General features: G+C 42.7%; 1 protein-coding gene across 1 annotated transcript in view; it reads left to right on the top strand.

Annotated features, from left to right (window-relative positions):
- Fam3c (FAM3 metabolism regulating signaling molecule C) overlaps positions 1-20,052 on the top strand; it is a 47,345-nt gene extending 27,293 nt beyond the window's left edge. The window contains exons 6-10 of the mRNA NM_198771.2: positions 5,823-5,881; positions 6,921-6,971; positions 9,592-9,676; positions 18,727-18,853; positions 19,424-20,052. Coding sequence (NP_942066.1) covers positions 5,823-5,881; positions 6,921-6,971; positions 9,592-9,676; positions 18,727-18,853; positions 19,424-19,513 — 412 coding nt within the window. The 3' untranslated portion in view covers positions 19,514-20,052. The remainder of the gene's footprint in view (positions 1-5,822; positions 5,882-6,920; positions 6,972-9,591; positions 9,677-18,726; positions 18,854-19,423) is intronic.
- The last annotated feature ends 7,600 nt before the right edge of the window (positions 20,053-27,652 follow it).

The following is a 27,652-nucleotide window of genomic DNA, read 5'->3' as shown; positions in this document are numbered from 1 at the left end:
GAGCTCATTTGATGTTAGTGTAAAACACCGGATGTGACGTCAGACTATGTAGGCTAAAGAGTAAGATGGCGTAAACAGGACAAACTGGGCTTTTTCTCCCCGCTCTTTAGATATGAATTTTAGGTAGAGCTTTTAAATTAAAATTTCAGCGAACTACGAAAGGATTGGCCTCGTGTACCGACACTTTCTCGCAAAATTGATGCTTGTTAAGCTCTGTTCATTTTCCCGCATGCTATTGGGCGGCCACTGTCAATCAGTTACTTTCCGACTTTTCAAGACCCCAGATCTGTTTAATGGCACAGCAGGGTGTGCACGCTTTAGAAGTTTCTAGGCTTTTTAAGAAACACTCCCTTTCATCTCACTGAAGAGTCCAAGTCTGAGTCTAAATATTAGGAGGAAAGTTCTTTTGGAGTACCTCGCCCACGGATAGTCTGCTGACTTTTGCTCTGCCTCTTTGAAGCCCGGAGTGTAATGCAAGGAGGACATGAAACCTTTTTCCAGAGCTGGTTTTTCAACCGCAGTTACATAGGGTCAGAAGATGAATGTTTGTTGGCAGTCGGGCTTAGTATAACTGTACCTGGCTGGCAGCCAGATCTTTTGGTTCTAGCGCGGTGAGCATGTCATGTAGGATTTGTACTCTGTTGTAGTTTGTCCGACCAAAAAATTGAGGCTGCCCACTAATCAGATGCATTTCAAGAATCCTCCTGCCATTCCCACGAGAGATTAATAATTGATGAAATTTTATGGCTAGACCTCAGGTCATAAAGCTGCTCCCTGTAGAAGGGCTTCATAATTGGCCAAGGATCTCTCTCTACTGGGGAGATGGCAGGGACCATTTCTTAAGGCCGCTGCCTTTTCCTGTATAATTATTACTGTATTGGTTTTTAAACAATGCTAACTAACTTAAAGAGACTGCCTAGGCGGCCATTCATTCTTCAAGTGTTGAATGTGCAGTCTAGCAGGGGTGACCGATACCTACAAAGAAATGTAACTAAGTGACGTCAGTCAGGACCCCCGCCGTGCAGGCAGTGAGTAAGGAGTGGGAGTGAGTAAGGTAAGGTTTAATTTGAGATTGTAATTGAGCAGAAAGGGCCTAATTCTAGATCGACCGTTGAGCTTAGAATTCTAAGACACCGAGTAGAGTCTGAGAACATCAGGATCAGGAGACAACCAGAGGCAGACCAGACATTTCTGAGCCTCCCAGACAGGAGGCACAGTTTCACAGGCCACAAGGAAGGAAAGTTCTAGAAGGGAGTATGGGCCAGGCCACACATGAACCTCTGAGCAATGCAGGTCAAGGGCTGAGATAATTTCATAAGTGTATTGAGCAAGTTTTCAGACCCTTTAACTGTGTTGTGATCTCATTTATACTGAAAAACTAATTTCACAGCCGTATAAGATGACTCACCTGGGAACAAAGAAGGCGGGGGAGGGGAGCTCTTGCCTCAGCTGTCTGACAGAGCATCTCCATAGAGCGTCTCTATTTGTAACAATTTTATTTTTTGCCTGTTACCCTACAAAATGTGCTGCAAGTACATAATAAAATGTATGTGACCTTGCAGCTGTTCTGAGTTCAAGAACTCGCTGTTGAGATGATGTTGACACACCCAGATTGGTCTGGACATGGCTGATTTGGCTCCCTATGCTAAGTTTGTTATTTATCATAGCTGGGAGGTGCCAACTGTAGACCCAGGGCTCTCCACACTTCTAGTGCTCAGGCACGCTTCCCCACGATGCTTAAAGTAGCCATAGCTGGTGGCAGGTATTTGAAGTAAAAACTGCATTTGAAAGTAAGTGTATAGTGTTTGTGCCATTTCCTGAAGGTTCTTTTTGTCTGTCTGTCTGTCTGTCTGTTTGTTTGTTTAAAGGGGTGTGGTGGGCCAGAGGACCCTTCTCAGTCATAAAGACTAAAGTAAATGTTTTAATTACTGTGACTACTAATGTGTGGGTGTGTCTTGGGTGGTTTTTTCCTTGATTGCGGGAGTTTTCCCTGCTTTAATCTGTAGCGTGATGGGCTGCTGCCCCCTTGTGGGAAGCCTGCAGCACTGTGCATCCCTGATGCCTCTCTTTGCTCTGTGATGGACTGAAGCCTATTGGGCTACAGAGCATGTTCCAAGATGACATAAACAGTCCACTTGGAAAGTCGCTGGGGTTTGATTATCAACCAACACATTAGCTGTAACTAGTGCCTTTGGGGACCATCCAGTGTACTCCTCCAGGGTCTGGAGCATGTGCTTTGAGGCGCTCCTCTCCCAATGCAGCCCAGCCAGTTTTCCTGAGGTGAAGCTTATGGGTGTGCTCTATGCACGCATTCTTTTGTTAAAAGAGCTTGGAGATGTAGCTTATATATACCTACTCTTTACACATTTGTAACTCATTGTTGTATCTGTAGTATAATTCATCCTCGTGCACAAGCTCGTGTGGTGATTTGAATATCCTTGGCCCTGGGAGTGGCACTGTTAGGAGGTGGCACTGGAGGAGTAGGTGTGGCCTTGCTGGTGGAAGTGTGTCACTGTTGGGGTGGGCTTTAAGAACTTTCCTATCTGCCTGGGGATGTCAGTCTTCTCCTAGTGGCCTTCAGATGAAGCTGTAGGACTTTCAGTCCCTTCTCCAGCACCATGTCTGCCTGGATGCTGCCATGCTTCCTGCCATGATGACAATGGACTGAACCTCTGAACCTGTAATCCAGCTCCAATTAAATGTTGTCCTTTATAAGAGTTGCCTCGGTCGTGGTGTCTGTTCACAGCAATGGAAACACTAAGATAGTCTGCCATGGTCATTTTAGTCTTCTTCCTTTCTTTCTCTTTAATTTCTCTTCCTTCCCTCCTCTCTCCCCTCCTCTTTCCTTCCCTCTCTCCCTCCCTCCCTTACTATTTCCCTTCCTTCCTTCCTTCAGCCTCTCCAGAATGCTGGGATTGCTGGCCCAGCTTAGAACACTTTCGTACCACCAAAAGAAACTGTACCAGCTCTTCTATAATTCTGGCCCTTCTCTGTTTTCATTCCACTCCACACCTCCCACCCATGTCCATTGCTTCCGTTCCTGTAGATTGTCTTGGTTTTGATGTTTCACAAAGATGTGTCATCTTCAGTAAGTGGCTTCTTCACTTGGTATAATGTTTTCAAGGATCATCCACCTTGTAGCTTGTATTAGTTAATTCTTTTCATGACAGTGATGGTTTCTATATGCTTGGCCCAGGGAGTGGCAGCATTAGAAGGTGTGGCCCTGTTGGAGTAGGTGTGTCACTGAGGGTGTGAGTTATAAGACTAGTTATAAGTTCTAGCTGCCTGGAACTCAGTCTTCCACTAGCAACCTTCAGATGAAGATGTAGAGCTCTCAGCTCTGCCTGCACCGTGTCTGCCTGGATCTTGCCCTGTTCCCACCTCAATGATACTGGACCAAACCTCTGAACCTGTAAGCCAGCCTAATTAAGTGTTGTCCTTATAAGAATTGCCTTGGTCATGCTGTCTGTTCACAGCAATAAAACCCTAACTAAGACACTGGCTGAGTGATTTTCCATTATCGATATGCCTCATTTGTGTGGCCCTTTATCACGTATGAGTTATTTCTGACTATTAAGATCAGTGTTTCTGAAGCATTTTCTATACAGGTTTCGTGTGGATGTGTTGTCCCTCTCCGTGCTTGAACTGTAGTGACTTTTGGTGCGGATAGCTGTCTGGCTTATAAAGGAACTGTCAGACTGTTTCCCATAGTGACCCCATTTGACCTTTGTACCAACCATGTGTGGAGTCCTGGGTCCTCCATATGCCTAGAGACTACAACATCTGGTAGGAGTGAAGTTGTATCTCATTGCAGCCTTGATATGGTCTCATTGTGGTCTCTCTAATTGTGGATAAAGTCTTGCATTTTTAAAATCCACCACAGGGAAGTGTCCATTTGTTTTAATCTTGGTTGTTGATTACTAACATTCCCTTGCTTGGTGGTTTGCCGGCATCATTCCCACCCTTTTACTTCTATTACCGTATCCTTGTTTCTGATGAGCTTACTCTCGCCGTTGTGGTTGGGTAGTGTGCGTGGTTCTCTAGCGACCGACAGTTTGCCTTCCGTCTTTTGTTGGTGTGTTTGAACTACTTGTGTTCACTGTACTTGCTGACGGCCGCAGCCTTAAGTCTATCGTTTTGGCATTTCCCTTTTCTGTTTTCGGAGATCTTTACTCTGAGCTTCATGACCATTTTTTAAAGTTCCATCCGGGAGGATTAGTTGGGAAGAGGAAGTGGGGTCAGCAGGAGTCACCCGGAATGAGGAAGGGTTATGGGATACATAGTTGAAATACTTCCTAAACACATGCAGAATTAATGAGACCCATTGATACTTATATATGGTAATAAAAGCATTTTAAGACGTTTCCTTAGATCTACCCACTGTTTTTGAGTGTATCATTTTGTACAGACTTACAGTGATACTGTCTGTTCCTTAAGGTTTTGGAATTAAGGTCTGGATGAGAGAATGTCTATAACGTCAATGAGACCTAGACATACACCATGGCACCACGTTTGATTCGCACTGCAACTAGCAGAAAGTGGAAGGAACTGGCTAGCAGGAAGAACTTACTTGATCTAGTAGAGCCCTTCTCATCATCGGATACTTGAAGCTTCAACGTTATTCTTCTTCTGTACTTTGTCATACTCATTTGCATAAACAAATATGTCACTCAGTATATGTACTGGAATTATGTTCCATGCAACTATAGTTCAGTTACAGATAGGAGTTCTGTGGAAGTCACTGACACCTTCTGTGAGAACCAGTTGACTATGAGGAGTGTGTAGTAAATGCGCTCTACATGCTATGTCACATTTGCAGTGTGCTGATGTGAGCGTACACATGCTCACATGCCTGCACTGCGCCCCCTCTTACAATACACTGCTGGGGAAATTGCTAATACCTGGAATTCTTTTTAACACGATGTGAAAACGTCAGTTTCATATCCCATAAAATAAACTGTTGGCAAGCCAATATGCCACTGGGCCGTCCATCTTCCGGTGTCACCTGGCCCTGTCAATGGTCCGTAAGCTGCCGCCCTTAACGATGGCTATCTTAGGCAGCCGGTACGTGGGTGCAGTGAGGTAATTAGTCAGTACAGCCTTCCTTCCAAGTGCAGAGAAGGTTTACGTTGATAATGACTAGGAAAATGTTCACAGTTGGCTGGCACGGACACAGTAGTGCGTCACTACTCCTAGTTTTGGATTTTAAAGTGTTTGTATCGCATATGACCCCAGTTCATGTCATCCTATCATAGCGAGCCTACAGAATGTGGAGAAGAGAGGGTCCTGTCCTTTGGCATTTTGAGAATGGTAGAGACTGCATTCTGTGGTGGGCTTGAAGTATGCCATAGATGGCACAGCACAGTATTATACAGAGCAGCAACAGTGTGGCATTTCAACCGTAAATTATTTTAAAGTTAAAGAATTTGTTTTCGTTTGTGTGTGTCTGGGTATGTGCCTGTAAGCGCAGGCGACGGAGAGGCCAGAGGCGTGCGGTCTCACTGGAGATGGAGTTAGAGAAGGTTGTGAACCTCCCGACGTGGGTGTCTGTCCTCTGTACAAGTCGTCCGTGTTCGTGACCACCGAACCATTTCTCTAGCACGATTATACCTTTATGTGTAGTTTTTTTAATTTTATGAAGTATTATTTGAGTTCACATTACAGCTGACTCAACATAAGGCTGGGCTTGATGTTAAAATTTTTTTTTCCTTTGCCGAGTTGAGTATTTGGTTTGTGTAGGATACCTTTCTGCATTTTATTTCTGTGACATGTTTACGTATGCTACCCGATCCTAACGTTTGTCTTGTCCTCTGTCCCTTTAGTTTGATGAGCGGTGTGAAGAACAATGTTGGGAGAGGGATAAATGTTGCCCTGGTGAACGGTAAGGAGAACGATTGTACCTCATCAGTGTAATGAGTGGGTATATATATATATATATATATATATATATATATATATATATATATATGCCCCACACTAAAATTTACTCTTGGGAGAGGAGAGTCGCCAGCACCACCCAACCCTGAGGCCTTGCCGACTAGGGCGCCCTCTCATCTACACCATTGCAGACAGAGTCTACTGACGGGTAGCAGGTCTTCTTCTGCACATTGCAGCCGTGTGCGTTGCGCCGCGAGCTTCTTAGGAACTTGCGAACTACTAGCCTAGCGCTAAGCTGGTGCTGTGTGGCTGTGCCTTTCAGAGTTCTGACTTAGTATGAACATACGAAGACGTAAGGGCTTGTAAAATGGCAAGGGATGGCGGTGGATTGTTAGGTAAGTGTGGGGAGAAATAAAGCCATGATCGGTTGTAAGTTTTCAGTCCTGGGTGCATTCTTCTCAGAGGTTCAGACGAGACCACCGACTCCCGGACGTAGTGAGTGTTACGGTGTTACAGAAGTCACATAGGCAGCCAGCCGAGGGGTGCGAGGTGCTGCCCGTGTGGCTGCCTCTGCTCAGGCACACATTCCTATAACTGTCTGGGATGAGTAGAGAGAGACTGCCCACAGTTCACCCACCCCACAGCAGAGAAAATCTGTTTGCTTTATTCATAACAGTAATTCTAGGACTCTGTACGGAGTAAACATTTTGATGTCCCTTTATGCATTTAACCGATCTTAAAGGCACAATACGTGTAAATTTTGTTTTAAAAATAACTTTAATTTAGATTGTTGTTTTAGGTAGATAACTTCTTTGCTGTACAGCTTACGTATTGGTGGCGATTCTCACAGGACAGTGACCCCACGTAAAACTGGAGCGTAGCCTAGAATTGGTCAGAAGCCACTGGGGCGCACCTACGCGTATGGTTCAGATTGTAAATTATAGAAGCACTCAGTGAGTTCATGCCACTCGCTGACAAGATCATTTTTTTTTCTACACTGATATTTCAGTTGTGTGATTTAACATGTATTCTCTCTCTTTCAGGGAAAACGGGAGATGTGATAGACACCAAATATTTTGACATGTGGGGAGGAGGTACGTGCCACTTTCACAGTGAACCCATCTGGGAGAGAACTATGCCACCGTTCACGTTCCCTCCCTCGGGCCTCAACTATGTGTCTGGTCATATTTAGGCAATGTGTTGCATGCAGTCTGGTTATTGTAGGAAAGTTGCATGTGATTGAGATTCCGGTGAGATTCGGAGGACAGCAGTGCCCTTTGCTGGACAGGACACCTGCCTCAAAGCTCTGAGTTTGTTTCCATTTCTGCCTGAGATTAGAAACACCGGAAGACCAGTAGTATAACCAGTTCACACAGTTTTTGACTAGATGGGTTTGTGTATGGTTTCTGAATCTCAAAAATTAGTCAAAGGCGGGAGCCTTCGGTAGATAAGGTAAACTCAGGTTCTAGAAAAGCAGTAATCCCGTTAATTCATCCAATTTTTACCTTTGGGCTCTGCTATTACAGAAGCAAAGATTCGAGAGAGGGCATAGACTTTTTCTCAGCAATTTACGGGGCTCAGAACAAGCCACACGTATTTATCCCTTCTGTGTTTGGGAGTCCCAGGGACAGGGCAGGGTCGCCGTCCTGCTGAACAAGCACTGACTCCCCAAAGAGTGTTACCCCAGAGGGAAGGATCTCTTTAAAAGGTATATTATTTTTATTATTGTAGTTCTGTGTAGGTGCGAGTCTGCACGTAGGTATATACATGGAAGGATGCAGATATCTGAGGAGGCCAGAGGCGTCGAACTCCTAGAGCTTGAGTTACAGGCATTGTGAGCTGCTGGTGTGGGAGCTGAGAACCAAATTCAAGTCCCCTGAGCACTGCTAGCCTTTGAGCCATCTTTGAAGCCCACAGAGTCTCTTCGTCTTTAAGGAAGGCAGTTTACCTTTTGGTCCCCTGGCCTTTTTACATACGCCCTGTAAACCGGTAGCTCCCAGGCTGCCAGATATTTATGTTGAGTTCCAAGACAATCTGACGTGTCTAATATTTCTTCAGCCCTTAATAAGATACCGTGCGTTATTTACTTAAGCCTTAGAGAATGTTTCAGAGCTGTCAGAGCTATATTAAATTACACCGTTCCCATCAGTTTTAAAGTCTGAGGGCATAATTGCTCTTGGTATAATTTATGGCACAGAAACTCTTCCGTGAAGCTGTTGAAATCAGGCATGTAAACAGAACTCTGGTATTGCTCTCCCTGCCCATCACTGAATCTGATTTGCTGCCAAAAGCTCTTCCTGGTTCAGGAATAACAGCAGTTTGGTGCCGTCTTTTCATTACAATGGGGAGGACTTGTTGGCGTTTGTTTCCGCATTAAACATGCTCTTGTTGTGAAATGCAGTCAACCAGTGATACATGTTTGGCATCCTTGCTGTTGAAAAAGAAAGAGAGAAGACTTGAAGTAATATATCTTTGGAGTCGTTTTAGACTTACGGTCTCTAAGAAAAGCTAACACTGCAAAGAGCTCTCGAGAGAAAATGTTTTAGTACCTGACCAGTCTGTCTGGCAACACCGGTTTGTACTCACTGAGCTGGATTACTGTGAAGTTCCTGTGTGTGGCCTTGATACATAAGAGGACCAAGTGCTGGCCCTAATTAGTGTGGCTTTTAGTTACTGTCTACATTCCTTACCCCAATTTGTTATAAAATGATAGACCTAGGAACTCTTAAAATCTGCCTTTTTACATACCACAAAAAGGTCTTACAGGTGTCGCTGAGTGAAAAGCACCCATATTATCCTTGAAGGCTATGACCCCTCTGGACCCCCAAACCTCACATGGATCTCAGAAGCAGGCTTCCCGTGGACTGTAGACCCAGTTACACACTTCCGAAAGGCCTCTGAGGTCCTTGCTATACAGATGATTCTCTTGCCCGCACTTGCCAGGGATTTTTTTTTTTTTTTTTTTTTATTAACTTGAGTATTTCTTATATACATTTCAAGTGTTATTCCCTATCCCGGTATCCGGGCAAACATCCCCCTCCCCCCTCCCCTTCCTTATGGGTGTTCCCCTCCCAACCCTCCCCCCATTGCCACCCTCCCCCCACCAGTCTAGTTCACTGGGGGTTCAGTCTTAGCAGGACCCAGGGCTTCTCCTTCCACTGGTGCTCTTACTAGGATATTCATTGCTACCTATGAGGTCAGAGTCCAGGGTCAGTCCATGTATAGTCTTTAGGTAGTGGCTTAGTCCCTGGAAGCTCTGGTTGCTTGGCATTGTTGTTCATAAGGGGTCTCGAGCCCCTTCAAGCTCTTCCAGTTCTTTCTCTGATTCCTTCAACGGGGGTTCTATTCTCAGTTCAGTGGTTTGCTGCTGGCATTCGCCTCTGTATTTGCTGTATTCTTGCCAGGGATTTTTAAATGGCCCCAGTGATGTGAGTAGGAAAAACACACGATGATTCAGAGCTGCGAAATAAATCATCAAGAGATCATATTAAGGTGTAAATTTGGTAGTTTTGTTTAGTGGATTTTTTTTTCTTCCTTAGGTAAACTTGAAAAACTTGAGTTTTTAGGCTTTTCTTAAGATTCATGGATCTTACCTGAAATTCCTTTTCATTAACAATTAATCGTTTTGTAGATACTTCATATATTAATTCTTAGAGGTCATTGTGATAGTAATTCCATTATTTACAAAGAAAATCTCCATCCTTTTTTCTTCAGATGTGGCACCATTCATTGAGTTTTTGAAGACCATACAGGACGGGACAGTAGTGTTAATGGCAACGTACGATGATGGAGCAACCAAGTATGTAAAATTAAAGCCTAGCACAACTCTCGGACCTATAATTTATACTTTAAGAAGCAATATATTTTCACTGAAAAATAGTCTATTAGGTAGGTAAGGTAATTGTAGATAAGTACTATCAGCTTTTAAAAAGTTCATTTTTGGGCTGGAAAGATGACTTAGTGGTTAAGAGAACTGACTGCTCTTCCAGAGGACCTGAGTTCAATTCCCAGCAACCACATGGTGGCTCACAACCATCTGTAATGGGATCTGATGCTGTCTTCTGGTGTATCTGAGGACAGCTACAGTGTACTTATATATAATAAATAAATAAATCCTTTTTTAAAAAAGTTCGTTTTCTTCCTATCGTTGCATGTAAAGTTCATCATTCATATGTTATAATGAAATTTGAATCATGCTGCATATACATATCTTATACTTCCTTTTATGTTGTAGCAGGATTACACTGTTTTCTCTAACCTTCTCCTTTTGCTCTTTGGGTTAACATTCTTTAGTAGCATTTTTATGGCTCAAAGCGTTTTGTCCTATGGGCTCATATTTGTTAAAGTTCCTCCTAAGCTGCCAAGTTTTTCTTCTCATGCGTAACACTGTGATAACTCTCTTTTGCACATTTTGTTTTCTATTTTGGACCTTTTTTTATAACCTTAGGTTAGTTTCTGAAAGTGGAACTAAGGTCAAGGGTACAGATGAGAGGAGAGCCTGTGTGTGTGTGTGTGTGTGTGTGTGTGTGTGTGTGTGTGTGTGTGTGTGTGTGTGTGTGTCTTTATTGCTTATTTCAATATTTGTGAGGTTAGACTTATGTATGTGCTCACTGGGTAGGTTTTTATTTTCTTTGTTTTTTGCACTTGATTTTATAAAATATCCTATGACCATTCAAGTTGACCCCATATTGATTAGTAAAAGTCCTTTATATATTAAGGTATTAACCAGTTCTCTTATCAAAAATACAGTTTTTGTAACAATCTGCTTTTAATTTTGTCAACTTAAGGCGCCTTTGACTTTTAACAGAGTAGGGTGGCTTGTATGTAGTAGATAGAGCCTGTGGGTTTTTCCTTTTAGTTTCTCTGACTCTTAAGCTCAAGAAGTACTTTTCCATCTCCAAATTAGATAATTGATATATTCTCTCTTGCAGTGATTTTACTCTTTCCCTGTATTTTTAAAACCCATTTGTAATTTCCAGAGCTTTGCAGCGTCTGCATTATGTCAGATTCTTAGATGGTTCTAAGATGGTGTAGATTAGTTTCTTGTTCTCTTCTGTTAACCTTTCTTTCTGCTTTCCTCAAAGACACCGTTTCAGCTCCCTTATGACTGTGTTGTAAAAATGAATGTGCTTTATTTCCCTCTGGTATCGTCTTTTAAAGCATTCTAGGAACAACAGTGACATTGTACATTTTTAAACTGGTTCAACTGATGTTAAATCATGAGGCTTAATATAACTGGCAGATTCAGCTGATCTTACACAGTAAACTAAATAGAGTACAGAGACTAATGAAGCTTCCTTGGTTAGAAAACGTGACTTGTGTGTTGGTTTGTAGAGACTATAGGGTATTATGTGTATAGTGTCTTTTTTTTTTTTAACATAAAGCCTCCCTTTTTGTCTAGACACATGTGATCTTTCTTTTTTCATGCTTTTATTACTGAACCTGATGGGAATCAGAACTCTGATGAGATACTGACGTAATCTTGAGAAGGTTGCATTGTGGGTGTCCTGAAGTCCTCCTGAAGCAGCCAGCCAGCCTGAGCAAGTCTCTTAAACCTCAGCCCTGGTCCTTGGACTCCCCACCTGCTGGAGGCCAGCACTCCTTTCCCTGAGTAGCCGTGCAGACTGTAAAGAGATACTGTCTTCTCAGGGTGGGCTCTAAATTCTGTTCAGCATTCCTTATTTTGGGTAAATGGAACAACAAGAAAATAGACGTGTTCCCTCGGTACCCAGTACTAAAGTATTTGAAGCTAATTGACGTTTTCCTTTTAGTTTTCCAGGCTCAGTACACATAGCTCTTTTAACCTCTTATCATATTATGTTTCTCATTCCTTTCCTGGCTGTGTTTCTTGGGCATCCTTTAGTTCATTATTGTCTCCCTTAAAACGAGCATCTCAAATTAAGCACAGCGTTCCAGATGCGGTCTGGCCAGAACTGGCTCTAATGGGGATGCTAACTTGCCATGTTTCAGAGATTACATTTCTTTGAATATTCATGCAGACTGGAATTATATTAGTTTTCTCTAAGCAATCAAATCATATTTTTGGCCCGTGAATTTTTGGACAAGTTAGATTGTTAAATCGTCAGATCTTTCCCTTTGATGTCAGATTTCCCCCCTCCATTCAGAACTTGGTTTTGTTTGATGTAAATGAAGAACTTTATATTCATTTATTCCTGCTAGATTTGATTGTGCTGATTGGGCCTGCTTGCTCTGACGTGTGTCCTAGGAGGGTTCCACGATCCAGGCTTTTGTACTAGCTCCAAAGTCATTTATGTGTCTAAATGTAAGCCCTTGATAGAAGTGCTTACCAAGGGCAGCGTGCCACCAAACTAGAGACTGGTTCCTCACGGAATGCTTCTGCTAAGCCATTGCAGGGATGGCTCTGCAGACAGCTGCCAGTGTACCCCAGTAGGCGTGCTATCCCGCCGCACCCTAGTTTTTTACTTGCAGCAGCTATTCTCTGGGGCTATCAGATGCTAACTTGAAATTCATAGAGGAAACTAATTGCAGTGCCCTGATCTGCTGCCATGGGGCTTGGGTTTCAGAGATGTCATTTAACTTGGCTTGACTCACGCCTGTGCCCTTCCAGCTGCTCCCCCCTTGCTCGTCTCCCTTCGTTGTTATTCTTACAGGGGCTGTTGTGGTCTCCCAGTCTGGATTTTTTTGTGAGGAACTGGAATTTGTTTTATTGGAACCAGGGTTATAGGTGTATCCTGTCACTTCTGGCTTGGAAGTGTGCATTTAGAATCAAACCTGTGTCCTCTTGCTTGCCCAGCAAGCATGTTACTACTGAGACATCATCCCCTTGGCCCCGTTTGCCTAAAAACAAAGCAAAAACTAGATAATCAATTGGTGCGCCCTTCCCTAGCAAAGACTTTCTCAGCATTTCGTAATTGCCTGTAGTTATTCTTCGGGGTTGAGGCCTCAAGAGAGCCCCTCCCTGCCACCTTAGCCTGCTTATTGGTATCGTCTTTGTTCAGGTCATGTTTAAGCATGTTTGGTGAGACTTTATGCCTGTAACTACTGACATTTCTGGAGATACAGAAAAACTATCACAGCAAACTTCCTTTTCCTTTGGCTTTCATAATCTTTCTGACTTATCTTCTGCAATAATATCTGTATCTTGCAAGCCATGTTATATTTATTTAGGAACACACACACACACACACACACACACACACACACACACACACACACACCCCACACATACACACATACCACACCACACAAACAAACCACACATACCACATACATACACACCACACACATACACACACACATACACACCACACACACACACACCATACATACATACCACACACACACATACACACCAAACACATACACACACACATACACACCACCCCCACACACCAGACACCCCCACACACACACACCACACATACACACATACCACACCACACAAACAAACCACACACACCACACACATACCACACACACACACACACACACACCACACCACCACCACCACCACCACCACCAGCAGCAGCAGCAACAACAACAACAATTAAAGAATAATAAAAGTGAGCTGGAGAGATGGCTCAGCAGTTAAGAGCACTGACTGCTCTTCCAGAGGTCCTGAGTTCAATTCTCAGCAACCACATGGTGGCTCACAACCATCTATAATGGGATCTGATGCCCTCTTCTGGTGAGTCTGAAGACAGCTACAGTTTACTCATATACATAAAATAAAAATAAAAATCTTTTTAAAAAGAATAATAAAAGTTATTTTTTAAATAAAACACAATATTTATAAAAAAGAAACCCCTAGAGTATTAAACTTGTAACAGCTTAGCATCTCCAGTTTTTATTTCTAAAACAATTGATATTTCCTTAGAGTGTATCAGTGCTTTGTAACAATTAGTTACAACAATAGTTCTAACAATGTAACAAATTACGTTTGTGATTATATATAGATCCAAAGGCCAAGTTGACTTTAAATTACATACCTGGACTTGGTTGAGTTACTATTTTCTTTTTCTGTTATTCAAACAATGCTCGCCTCCTGGGAAGATTGCCATGATCAGACAGTAATACTCTTTCTGTAAATCAGAGTTCCTTCATTATACTTCGTTACTCCTTTTGTCTTGTAGCAGAAATTGTAGTGAAAGTTATTAGTTTTGTTTGTTTGTTTGCTTGTTATATTTATTTTTTGTGTGTTGGGGGAGTAGGGGAGTGTTATATGTGTGGAAGTCAGAGGACAGCTTTTAGGAGCTGTTCTCCATTGCCATGTGTACCCAGGGATCAAACCCAGGTCACTAAGCTCGTTGGCAGGTGTCTTGACCGACTAAGCCATCTCCCAGGCCCACGTTTGCAAGAACTAGATTCTCAGAAGTATTTCTGAGGAACTTTTTCACCTCTGGTTTTTCTATTTAGTCTTCAGATTCTACAGGAATGTGACTGTTTTCTTTTATAATTCCTGTTATTTATATTTCCTGGCTGATTCTTCCCCGCTAATCAGAATTGATCCCAGAAACCCAGCTCTCCCTTTTCCTTTCTGTGTTCTGGAAGCGTGACTCAGCTGGATGGTGTGGGCCTGCAGGATATACCTGCTCTCCTCTCTAGTAAGAATGGAGCCTGATGGAGACTTTCATCTCTCGTCCATCCTCTCTGTGTTGTGTGTTATTCACCAGAGAAGATTGTTTGGACATGAGTTTAAGCCAATAGAAAGTCTCTGTTAGCTGGCCTGCCACTGCATTGGGTGTTCAGGATCCCAATAGAGCTCTGAGCCTTACTTGGAGTGAGTTTTTAAGCAAACACACACACACACACACACACACACACAATGTTCTGGGTTAACATACTTCAGTTAACGAGAACATTCATCCAGAAGGGGAACTACAGAAACAAAAAGGCAAGGTTAGTATATTTAGAGGCTTTCCCAGAACTATGGACTTTGACAAATATTTTATTTTTGGCAAGTAGCACTGTCTGTGTGCTGAGTTCTGCAACTTGGATGGTGCTTCTATCATGGAGTCAGTTGCGCTAAGATCTTGGGGACTGTTCGGATCTGGGGCCCTGTTAGAGCAGTTTCTGTTCCAAGGAGAGCCTACGCAGCATTAGAATGCCTTCAGTGAAACACGGCCCCCTTGCTTTGTTTGCCTCTCTCCTGATGGAGAAGTTTTCTATTTATCTTAAAAGAAGTCTTCTCTAAAACAATTGATTCAAGATAATTCTTTTTAAAAACGCATTATACTTTATTCCCGGTAGACGTATGGATAAGCACGCATTCTGCCGATCGCGTATGGAGGTCAGAGGTCAGATTGCCAGAGCTGGTTCTTTACTTCCACCATGTCTGTTCTGGGGACCAAACTCAGGTCTTCCACGTGGCGTCAAGAGCTTTTATCTTCTTGAGGGATCCTGCTGACCTCCAAAATACATTTTTGAGAGAGAGAGAGAGAGAGAGAGAGAGAGAGAGAGAGAGAGAGAGAGAGAGAGAGAGAGAGAATGCGTGTGCGTGCGCGCATGCGCTCTCCTGAGGACATGAGGTGTCCTCTTCTTGCTCTCTTCTTGTCCCTGAGAGAGGTCTCTCAGTGCATCTGGGACTCATCATTTTTCCACCAGGCCATCAGTCAGCAAGCCTCAGCATCTTCTTGGGGCCTCCATGTTCTCTCCCTGGCACTAGGGATACAGATGTATGTGGCCTCACTGGCTTTTTAATGGAGGTGCTGAAACTTAAACCTGGGTCCTCATGCACTCTTAGCAACCAAGCATCTCCTTAGCTTTTTCAACGTCGCCCCAGAAGAACTCAGCTAGGAATACCATTAGTAAGTACTAAACATACACCACACTCAATTCCTCATTCAGAACAAAAAGTTTACATCTCTAAATTTGACACTGTATTTGTTCTCCAGGCTTTACATTTTTGACATATATATGTGTGTGTGTGTGTGTGTGTGTGTATGATATTGTTTTCACTCAGGGTGTTTTTGCACTGATCTAAACTTCGTTTGGAAATATGAAATTACCCTTTGCTTATTATAACGAATAGAACAAAAAGGAATGCCGAAACAGTGCGTAAACTCTACATAGGAAGTTCAGAAAGCATTACAGGTCATTGGGAAGTGATTTTATAGTTGGACATTGGTGTCCGGGTTTGTCCTCATGGCCATGATTTCTTGGAGGAAAAGGGAGACCACAGTAACCAACAAAGGCATGATCTGGGGCTGGGGGGTTGGGGGAGGGGAGGCTGGAGGGAAGTGACCAGGTCCTTTTATTTTTAATTTTAAAAATGCGTGCGCGTGCCTGCATTTGTGTGGTAGATGCACAGAAGTGCCTGCCTCCATGTGGAGGTAGTAGCAAGAACTTTCCATGTCTTTTCGTATTGCTCTCTGACTTACTGCCTTGAGACAGGGTTTCCTGCTGAGCTGAAAGCTTAATAGTTGATTCCAAGGGCTGCCCCATGAGCCCTTGGGATCAGTGCTGGGATTACAGGGACATGCGCTGTGCTTGGCCTTCCGTGAGGGTGCTGGGATGTAGACTGAGGTCCTCTGCTGTCAGAACAAGTACTTTACCCTTTCAGTCATCTCCCCACAAGTATCGCTCTCCCAGCAGGGTTGTACTAGACACGCTCAAATGATCCAGCCGTAAATGAAGACAGCCCGTATAAATGCCGTCACCTGGGGAGTGTATTACTCGGTGCCCAGCATTTTGATCAGAAGCTGCTCATGTGACCATCGTCTGTGTTACCTATCCCCAAGTTGCAGACACCCACACAACAGGTGTTCAGTGTAAATGATGTCATCTGTGCACCGCAGGCACAGTTCTGGAAAAGGGTGGGTGCTCGCCTCCTGTCCAGGTGTCCTGATGCCAACAATGCCAGCCTTGCTGGCAGGCCTTCCTAAGGGGGCTCAGGTCTTTCATGTTAATTGCTTCCTGCACAAGAACATCGTAGTGTTCCCGTGGAAAATGCAGGAGTTAGTGGAGTTGAGTTGATTCTAGCTCTCTGGCTAAGTTGGCTTGGATCGTAATGTTCAGTGGTAAAGTTCAAAAGGAGAGAAAGAGGATTGACTGTCCCTTCAGCAGTGTGTGTGTGTGTGTGTGTGTGTGTGTGTGTGTGTGTGTGTGTGTGTGTGTGTGTAATAGGGGAACTTACTTGCGTTTGGATAATCATCTGCTTGGAGATCAGACACTACTGTTGTTTGTGAATGTAACATTCATTATTTTATCAAGATGGCAAACTGTACTTTTTCCGAGGAATAAATGCGAATGGAACTAAGTGGCTCTCTGAGAGGCACACGTTGGCACGCCGTGAGCCTACTGCCTGCCATCCACATTGCAATGCATTTTATTCTCCAGGGTCACAGCTCATCAGGTTGTATTGACGGAAGCAAAGAAGTCTTTAAAAAGTGGCCAAAAGTAGAGCACATATCCATCCTGAAGGGCTTCATAGATGCTCAGATGGTGTAGGCTCTTTTTTTTTTTTTTTTTTTAGTAGTGTGTGCGTGCATACACGTGTGCATGCAAAGTGCCCTCAGAATTCCCTAGAGCTGAGGTTGTGAGCCACCCATTGTGGGAGCTGGGAACTGACCTTGAGTCCTTTGCAAAACCTACACAAGCTCTTAACCATCGCTTTGTTTTTCCAGCCCCTTTAAACATTCATTCGTTCGTTCATTCATTCACTTTCATGGCCTCCTTTTGAACATAGACGTTACACTCCTTTTCAGTTCACTTGTTCACACTGCCTTCAGAAGTGAGTGTGACAGGTTGCATATTCCAGGGGCTGTTGCTTATTTTTACACTGATTCTAGAGAACTTGCTCCAGGGTAACACCCATCATCAAGCCATATTTGAAACGGTCCCTCCCCCGCCTCCCCGTGGATGTGAAGCTTTGAATCACTTGTGGAAGCCGAGAGGGTGTGTTACATATTTTAGAAAGCTCCTCTTTAAATGCAAAGTACCTCACTTCAAGTTAGTTTAAGACAGTGGGGGTTTTGGGTTTTTGTTTTTGTTTTTCTACTAAGCCACAGATCTGGCGTGAAGCAGCCCCTTCTCTCCAACTGTCCTGGCTTCGGATGGAGCACTTCGCCTTGCTGTTAGCAGGGCGGCTCTGTCTAAGTCATCTAGAAGTTGGTTTGGTGGCAGTGGCGGTGGCAATTTTGTTTGTTTACATAGCATAGGACCTCATGTCCAGTAACCAGGGGACCTGGCCCCCGGTTTTCTTTTTCTAGCTCTGTAGCTAACGTTCATTTGCTCCCTTTCTGCTCTGTGAGACAGGAGAGGGAATCACTCAACATTTAACTGATCCTCATGGATGTTTTAATGGCATCTGTCAGTTGAAGGTTTCTCTGCCAGCTAACATGTGTCCCTGCCTTCCCACAAGTGTTTCGTTCTCGTGTGAGTCCTACAGCCATTTTTACTAAATAACCGAAGTACAATTTATAAACCTCTTCTCAAGATTTGTTTTAAATGGAGGACAGTGCTAAGCAGACTTCGATCAGCACTTGCTTTTGATCCGTTCATGTGGAGTTTTGGTAGTCATTGAAGACTCTGGTTGCTTGAGACCTGGATATAGCCTGGGCCAGCGTCTGTTAGCAGAGCCACACTCTCTTTCTGATGAATGTACTTAGAAACAACTAAGGGAGGACCAATTGCTAGGCAGTGCAGATGTTTAACAGATGCTCTCTAATTAACTTCTTGACTTTGTCTCCCATCACTAAAGAGCTCAAGTGGGAATGTTGTTATAGAAATTGTTTTTCTCCGTATCCACTTTTCAAAAATATTCTCTGATGTAATTTGAAATGTTTTCACCTTCATATTCAGGGACTTTCTTGGTAGGTGTTTAGAAAATGCAATACCCTGTGCCCATTGCTTCGTCTTCTCTTGCAGACTCACGGAAGAGGCACGGCGACTCATCGCCGAACTGGGGAGCACATCCATCACCAGTCTTGGCTTCCGAGATAACTGGGTCTTCTGTGGTGGCAAGGGCATTAAGACAAAGAGCCCCTTCGAACAGGTTAGTGTCTGGGGCGTTCATAACCAACGGACAAGAATAAACTAGCGAGGCTCTCTCATACAACAGTTTCGTGCTAGTTGTTTGAAAATTAGACTAAGCCAATAACTGAGTACGTCCACATAGTTCTTTTTCTAAGTTCTCAGTAAGTAATTAAAATAATGACGACTTTTAAAAAAGAGCTTCAAAATGACTTAAAAAAAAAATGATTTCCCTCATACGACAGTGCGTTATCACCCACGCCTGGCCCTTTTGAAGAACTCTAATTATTAGGGATTCCGGGTCTACTTTGTTACGAGAATCAGCTGACTCTGCAAACGTCTCAGAGCTCAAATAGAACATAAAGTTTTTGACAAAAACTTCTTTAAAAGTAGGTTCTTTTTGGACGGTTTGCCACAGAGCTCCCTGCCCCCAAGGGTCATCCATTTAATATCTCGAGTCTAAAACGTCGTGTGACCTCATCGTTGACGTGGGCGTTACTGAAATGAGGGCGGGCAGGCCGCGCTACTCTCCATTAGCAGATCACAGACTTTCTTTTTTAAACGCCTTGTGTTGTCATTGTGTTTCCCTTAGCACATAAAGAACAATAAAGACACAAACAAGTACGAGGGGTGGCCCGAGGTGGTCGAGATGGAAGGATGCATCCCCCAGAAGCAAGACTGACGGGCACCGGAGGCGAGGACAAACGCACTTCGATTCTGTGGGAGAGCTGTCAAGCAGCCGCGCGGTGTACATATTTCAGTAGCATGAGGCCGTCCAGGGTGTGCATGAGCAAGACCATGATGCCAGGATTATTTATTGCTAACAGAAATGGCTACCTTTGTAAATAGACCTCATTGAGCCAATCACTGAACTCTTTGTAAGCACATTTCCCCCAAAGTCCAGTGTTTAGACGACAGTGGCAATAATGTATTCATTCTAGTAGTCAGTGGTAACCAGGCAGCTTGTATAGGACATTGATATTTACCCTGGTTGCTGTGAAACCCTATCCATGGAATAACATGGCTTTTAGAAAAGGAGGAGATTTTGTTATATGTGTCTCTGTATAAATATCTGGCATGTGCTGAGAGTATCCTTTAAATTAAAGAGATTTTTGGCTAGTTGTATATGTACTGTTACCCTACAGTCTGACTCATGTTGTATCTGTTCACAGTCTTTATTTTTTTTTCCCTTCCAAAGAAATCCAGAAATAAAAACTTTTCACATGAAAATTTACACCAGATTTGTTAAAAGCACAACAGTTTTGTTTTTTTTTAAATGTAACAGGGAAGATGTACATTAGTGTAGGTGTCATTCAGCACTCACTGATTGTGTGTTACCGACGTGAAGTCTGTGATTTTGTATAAGCTATGCAGAGTGAGCCTAGGGGTGGGATTCCGGAGAACCGGGGGACCAGGCCGAGTCCCTCCCTCAGCCTAACCAGATCATTCTAGACAACTGGGTCAGTACATTTAGACTAATGCAAGCACTTACCTGCTTTCTTCCCTTCCTGGACCACATGGTTTTAGAACAGGACTATCCTACTGTCATAGCTTTGGTTTGTAAGCCAAGAAATTCTTGTTATTTATTTCTAACTTCATAATAGCAACCGTTGCCTAAACGTGTCGCAGAATATTTGAAAACTCCTGATTAACTTTTTTTAGGGTGGGCATTAGATACCTTTTGTGCATGACATACATCAAAGCCTCATGTATGGAATCGATTAACACGCAACATAAATGAAATGTTCCTGCTGCCTTCCATGGGATGAGGCAACACTTAAAATCTGAACCTAAAATTTAGGTGGTTTGTATAAAAGTCTAAAAGCAGTATTTGCTATTTTGTTAAAAGCTGGAAGCAATTCAGATACTTTGAGACTCTTACTGACCTTGTGGTACTGTGTCTTTCCGAAAACTGAATGTAGTCCATAAGGAGACAGGTCTTCTGTGTTCAGAGAAGTTTTGTAAACTTTTTAGAGTTCTGGTGCTTCTGTACTAACTCACACACATCCAGCTTATATGTTTTAGCTTTTTTTTTTTTAAAAAGATCTAGGGATTAGAAAATAAATATTGCAGGGTTTTGTTTTTTAATACTGAATATAAGTACTCTTGGTTTGGCATTGTGAATTTTTTCTTTTTTGTATTTGACAAAGCAATATATCTGCAGAACATACCATGAAATCCTTCCAGTTCGTTTTTTTTTTTTTTAGTCTTAACATGTAAAAAATTAAGTTTTTGCCATTCAACACAGTAATATCATGTCCTCTGGATATATTTGAACATGTATAGACGTTAAGTTGCTTGACAACAGGCTAGCCCTTTGGGAGATGGGTTTTCCATTTGTATAAACTGTTGGGAGGGATAAGACTGGTGCTCTAACTGCTGTGGCTGCCGTGGGTTTTGCCTGGATTCTGTCTTGTATTGGCTGCACCGGCTGAACTCTGGAAGCAATAACCGACTGTTTTCCGTTCACATCAGCCTTAGAAGTGGAACAGTGCTCATTTAATGTTGAGAATGAATTCTCTTTATTAAAATCGAAACTCTTTAACACTGACGTGTAGCAGTTGCAGTGATGTGTGAAGTCGGCCGATGCCATTCTGCCTGGGATCACGGGTGCTTTCCGAGAACGGAGCAGGGAGGTGGGGGTCAAAACAGCAAAAGGAAGGTGAAAAACAGGTGGATATCTGGGAAATAAGATAAGCAACAAGAACCTTTCTAGTCTTTGTTTTCATTTGGTTAATGGTAAGTTCATTGTTCCTTCTGTTTTGTCAGCCCCATCTCCCTATCCAATTTAAGTGAAAAGAGAAATGTACTCTGCTCAATGCCCAAAGCAGTTTACATCGGAAATACATTTGGTAACTTTTCAAGTCAGTATGAGAAGGGGAAATGCTTCCTGCTCAGGTAAAAGATTGACCACTCAACCAATTCCTTCCACCTCTTCAAATACATACGGATGTGGATCTGTAGAAAAGGATTTTCCCATTTTTAAAGCATTTCTAAGGTTTCTTTTCCTGTCCTTACCGGGATGACTTTCTACCATAAACTTGGTTTTTGATTTTCACAAGTCAATGAATGATCAGTCAACCCTCATGTACGAAATCCCTCTTTTCTCCTCGTATTACTTCTTCATTCTTGAAACTCTTGGCATCAGCCAAATCAAGGGTTAGATGGAATGAAAAACAGGCAGCTGCATTTGTAACTTGTCAGTTCAGAGCCAAAAGGACCCAGTTAGTGAAGTGGACAGTAACCTCCTTAACCAGTGGATGCAGCAACACTTGAGGCCATCCATGATCTCCAACGCCCTGACTTTCCAATATTCAGAACGCCAGAGGCCTCGCCACATGCAGAATTCAAGATTTCATGTCTTGTAGTTGGTGACCGTTTGAAACTAATAAAAAGGGCTCCAATCGCCTAGGATTGCTACACAAAGGAGGAACCTTCAGTGGGAACTTTGAGACTTTTATCATTATTGCTGTCATTGTTTGCTTTGGCAGGGGGAGTTCTAAGCACATCTCCCATGATCTGTTAACCATTCAAATGCATTCCAGCTTACCCAGGACACTGGTACCACTGTTTGGATATGGCCTCATATGAACAAATTGAACCTAGGAACAAGTGAATTCTCTGCCAAGTCTTGCTTTTCTGCATTGCCAGTAGAATATGGCCAGTAGAATAGTATTGCATGGCTACTACTAACCAGAAATGTTCCCCTTCAAGCAGGGGAAACTTAATACTCACTCCTGGGACTGAGGTTTTAACTAAAGAGTTCAGTGTAGGCTTCAATGTCTTGTCTTAAACCGAACTGTCAAGTATTTGCATTTTTATTTGTTTATGCATGTTGACCTTAATAGAAATATGAATACTTTTCAATTTTGGCTACTACTGTTCTTAGGTTTGGTTCTGTTTAATGATACCCGGTCAGAGACAGGAATAGAAACAAACGGCAAGAGTTTCTTGAGTGTTCAGGTCTGAGTACTGGAAACATTTAATCGTGTTGGACACTCATCCGAACGTGTTCAGTTCATGGACAAGCCAATAGTCACTAGCGTCTGTAAGTTGGGAAGTCCAAGAAGAGCACAGAGGGGGAGTTCCAGTAGGTGAGTTTCCTCAGGTGTGAGGAGTGGGAGCTACAGAATGTGCAGACTTAGTAGCTGTGAGTTACTAGAGAAGCAGATGAGGCTGTTCTAGATTCCTACAGAAATCGGAGCTCCAGGTGGGAATAAGGCTGAAGCCAGCAGAGCTGTCTGTTATATATTTTGCAACCATGTAATCCCTTTATGGAAATATTCTGGAATGGGTTCCCTGTGGTTCTAGATCCCAGGGCATCAATGACAGGCATTGCCACAACCAGAATTTTGAGATTGTTTCTATATTTAGTCCACAAAGTTTAACATACTGTATCTCGAGAAATGATAGGTCTGTCATTTTAAGAGAGGTCTTCAAGTTGGCAAAAGGGGGAATTTCTCAAAATAATGAACTTTATCTTTGTGAAATTATCCTGCACTCATTAAATAGAAGATGGGTCAGAGACCATGTATCCACTCCATTGACCAGTTTCCCATTTAGCTGCCTTACTGTATGAAGTAACTTGAGAGGAGCAAATATTACTATTCCAGGGGGGTTAAAATATAGAGATGGTAATGGGTAGGACTAGGGAAGAGTGGAGCTTATGTACTGGGAAAAGGAGATTATTGACTTAATTTCTGTGTCCCTTTTGCCTGCCTGAGAGTTTAGGTTGTATTGAAATATACAGGAAAATGAAAGACTCAATGGACACAGGTTTACTTTAGCTTATTTTTGGATCCCCAGAACTAGGTGGATATCGATTATGACCACAGATGCTAGGCTGTTACTAAGATGTTTCTTGGCAGCCGTGGAAGTCAGTCAACCCCCGGCTGGACCAGCTCTTTAACAGGGGCAGTCTTTACTGCACTATTTGCTTCCAATTCTTTTTTTTTTTCGGAGCTGGGGACCGAACCCAGGGCCTTGCGCTTACTAGGCAAGCTCTCTACCACTGAGCTAAATCCCCAGTCCCTGCTTCCAAGTCTTACAAGTCGAATGAAGGCTTCCACACACTTTGCTCACTAAAAAGACATAAGAACCTTTAGTTTGTGTCAACTCCATCCACACTTACTGTTATCTTCTCTTCGTGACACTTAAGGTTTCTTTTCAAAGCTTTAACCTGGTGCAAACCCCTCCTCTGTTATTGTTTTTCCTTGTGTGCGGAGATAAACCATTACAAATGATAATCTTTGCAAAGAAAAAAAACTTACACAGCAATTGGCTATCAGAACATCAGTGAGGGTGTATTTATTTTATTTTGACTTAAATTATTTTATTTACTCAGATCATCTCGTCTTGGGTAATCCAACTGTGAGCCCTGTTGGGATGTAAAATAGAGGCTAATTTCAATCACGTTGAGCTACTTGACCAAGTTTATATAACCAAACACTGAAACGTCTCGTCTGTAACTTTATTATACTTACAGATCCCTCAAAGTTTACATGGTGTCTACCTGGTCCTGAGGATTTTGATACCGTGAGGTGCACAGTCAGAGTACTGTGGCTGTGGAGGGCATATATGTTGCAGCTGGTCCATCCTGTGTGAGCATGGCAGGGTATTTGATAGGAAATTACTATCATCTGGGAAATGGAGCCATAATAATGGTGCTGAATTTATGGAGTTGTGAAGATTGTTCACATACACATATGTATTAATTATATATTAATTATATATTATATATTTACATGTACGAATGAAACTTATTTTACCAGCTACACAGCAAATGCTTTCAAGGTGTTTGCCAAAGTCATGTTTGCCTTCAAAGGAAATGAGTCTCCTATCTCTCTCTGGCATGCTACTCTATCCTCTCCTTTCATGCTGTGACAGCCCTGTTCTTCATGCAAGGCATCTCATACTTGTAGCATTGCGAAATTGAAATTAAAGCAAGGATCGGTACAACTTAGCTCTTCTTAGAGCTTTGGCTTGGGGTCTATTTGTCGTTCTGGGGCAAAGAGTTTGAACTTAACGTTTTCTCAAATTGGCTTTGCAGATCATGGTGCTCCAAGTAAGGGACTGACTAGTGGCTTATTTTCCAATCATGAGGCCTTACAGGTGGTGATATAGAAACTTCCAGCAACTCCTGAAGGGTCTGCACCTCCACTTCCACAGTTGCCATCTCCACAGCTCTCCTCTAGCCAATAACTTTGTTGAATTTTAAGGGTTACAGTCAGATGTTCAATACTCACCTTAGCATCAGTACTAACAAGGCTTCAGAAAAACTGTGTTTCAAAATACCTACTGTGAATATCACATAATTCTAAAGCTGCAAGGACATGTAAAGTCGTGGCATGTAAATATTTATAATGAAATGTCTTTGTTCTTCATATAATGTGTGCTCCTTAAACTAGAGAACAAACCAAATACATCCAAATGTAGGGAATGCCAGGGTCATTTATGCTCAAAAGAATGAATGGGTTCTGTAGTGTGCTGTTACCAGAAAAAAAATGCTTTCCATATTCCTGATCCAGAGGATACAGATACTACTCTTGTTTACTATACTTTCCCTTAATTAAAAAAAAAAAAAAAAGATGAGCCCTGGCTAGATTTGAACTCACTCTGTAGCCTAGACTGGCCTGGAACTCAAAGGTTGGTGCTTGCCCCCACCTTCCCACGTGCGAGCATTAAATGTGTGTGTCACCATATCTGGCTTATTTTTTCTTAATTTCATTTTAAGATGATCCATTCTTTTTCATTAGTCCTAAATCAGGAAAACAAACAAACACCCCCCCACCCACCCCCCACCTCCACCCCCACCCCCCCGCCAAACCTTAAACGAACAATATATGAGTGGCACTGCTCCTATACACATAATCCACAAGATCTGGGCTTGATTTGTTTGGCAGTGAGTTCTACCTGATGCCAGACACCACAAACACATCCCTAGAACTAGGATACGTAAAGCTCTGTTGGATATGGGTATTTAAGTACCCTTTCCCGGCAAACTAATGCGCTGGTTTTCCTCTACTCATAACCCCTCCTCTCCGATCTCAAATGGTCTAAATTGGTTGGACTTAAAACCTCCCACCCAGCAAGGGCCCAGATTGCTATTAGGCAAATACAAATACCTGTGGATCGCCCCCAGCTCCCAGTTGTCACTGTGATTGTTTCAAATATGAGCACAATTAAACCGGTCAGTGCTATCGTCAACACAGACGATCTTTGCCAGACCTTTCCAGGGAAGGAAACGTCCCTGCCTTCCATGTATACAACTAGATAATGAACTCTGCTTTCCTTTCGAAGGCCAGCTCTGCAAATGTGGCGGTCACGTGACCAAGAGAAGCAGAAATGGAGCTGCTGGATGGTGGGGGCAGGGCAGGAATTTGAGGCACACAGATACCGAGCCTGGCATTCGAGACTGTGCCGGAAACCAGATGAAAGTCATGGTGAGAGCCGAGTGAAACATTTCTGAGTCAACGTTTGCCTTGATGTCTATGTCAGTCTCGTCTGGGTTTATTGCTATTTGCAACGTAAAGACAGATGGTGGAAACCTCAAGGATGACTGCAGGGGTGGGGCCAAAGATAAGACGCCAGATACAGCTTGGGCGTGAGAAATTCTTCCTTGGCATCCTAGAAAGCACAACCAGATAGACTTTGGATTTTTGATGCAACTGCTGAAGCTATTACAGAACCAGAGGCTGGCTGGTTCTCAGTCAGTTGACAGGGTGATGTTTTCTTTCTTTGTTTTAGTTACATGAGTACACTGCAGCTATCTTCTGACACACCGGAAGAGGGCATTAGATTCTATTTTAGATGGTTGTGTGCCACCGTGTGGTTCCTGGGATTTGAACTCAGGATCTCTAGAAGAGCAGTCAGCTCTTAATCACTGAGCCATCTCTCCAGCCCCAACATGAAGTTTTCTAATTAGTAGTTAATGTTCACTACAGTCTTCCTATTTTAAAGTAAAAGGATGATTATGTTCAAGGTAGATAAAGTACAGTCACTTTGTAAAAAGAGCATGAGAGTGCCCTGCCCCCACATCTCTCCAGTCAGAGAATAACAAGAAATAGAAGGCAAGTCTTTCAAATTAGCTTTGTATTTGTCCGTTTGCCATGCCCACATTTCTCACTTAGCAAATAGTAGCTGTTAGACTTTAAGGGTCACGAATAAACGTTCAAGTCGCAATTTATAACATCAGACTCCAGAAATCTTCCAGAGGTTTGCTTTTTGAATTGTTACTTTGTATTGCTTTAGAAAATTAATAGGAAAGAGATCCAAATCTTTGATAAATATTGATCTTATTAATAAGAAAAGGGATATCTTTTTGTGTCCATCCTGAACTTAGAAAAACTATTTTCCATATAACTCTAAAATATTGAACAAAGTAGAAAAGCATAAGCATTTACAGTAAAACAATCTAAAAACAGCCCCGTGTGGCTTCAGTGGGTACTTCTGTCAAATATGTAGATTAAACTAAGAAACAGGGGTTAGGGGTTTAGCTCAGTGGCAGTGCACTGACCTAGCAAGCGCAAGGCCCTGGGTTCTGATCTTAGACCCATGCTTCACCCCCCCACCCCACGGGAAAGAAAAGAAAAAAGAAAAATGAAAAGAAAAAGAAAAACAGCACTCAGCATTCAAATGGCAACACTGTATAAAATATAATAAATACCCAGAGTATCAAATCTGACATTATTCTGGCTTAAATTCTTTTTCCCAGCTAAGACCTTTACTGTAGAATTTAGTATAAGAAAGCAGAGCTAAGGTTGAAAAGAGAATTCGACCACTTTAGCTACTGAAATAACAGGATTTTCAGTATTTTGTAACA

This window comes from Rattus norvegicus, chromosome 4 (assembly GCF_036323735.1).
Source record: "Rattus norvegicus strain BN/NHsdMcwi chromosome 4, GRCr8, whole genome shotgun sequence".
Taxonomy (NCBI): domain Eukaryota; kingdom Metazoa; phylum Chordata; class Mammalia; order Rodentia; family Muridae; genus Rattus; species Rattus norvegicus.
The sequence above is the reverse complement of the archived record's forward strand: the minus strand, read 5'-3'. Positions and strand labels throughout refer to the sequence as shown.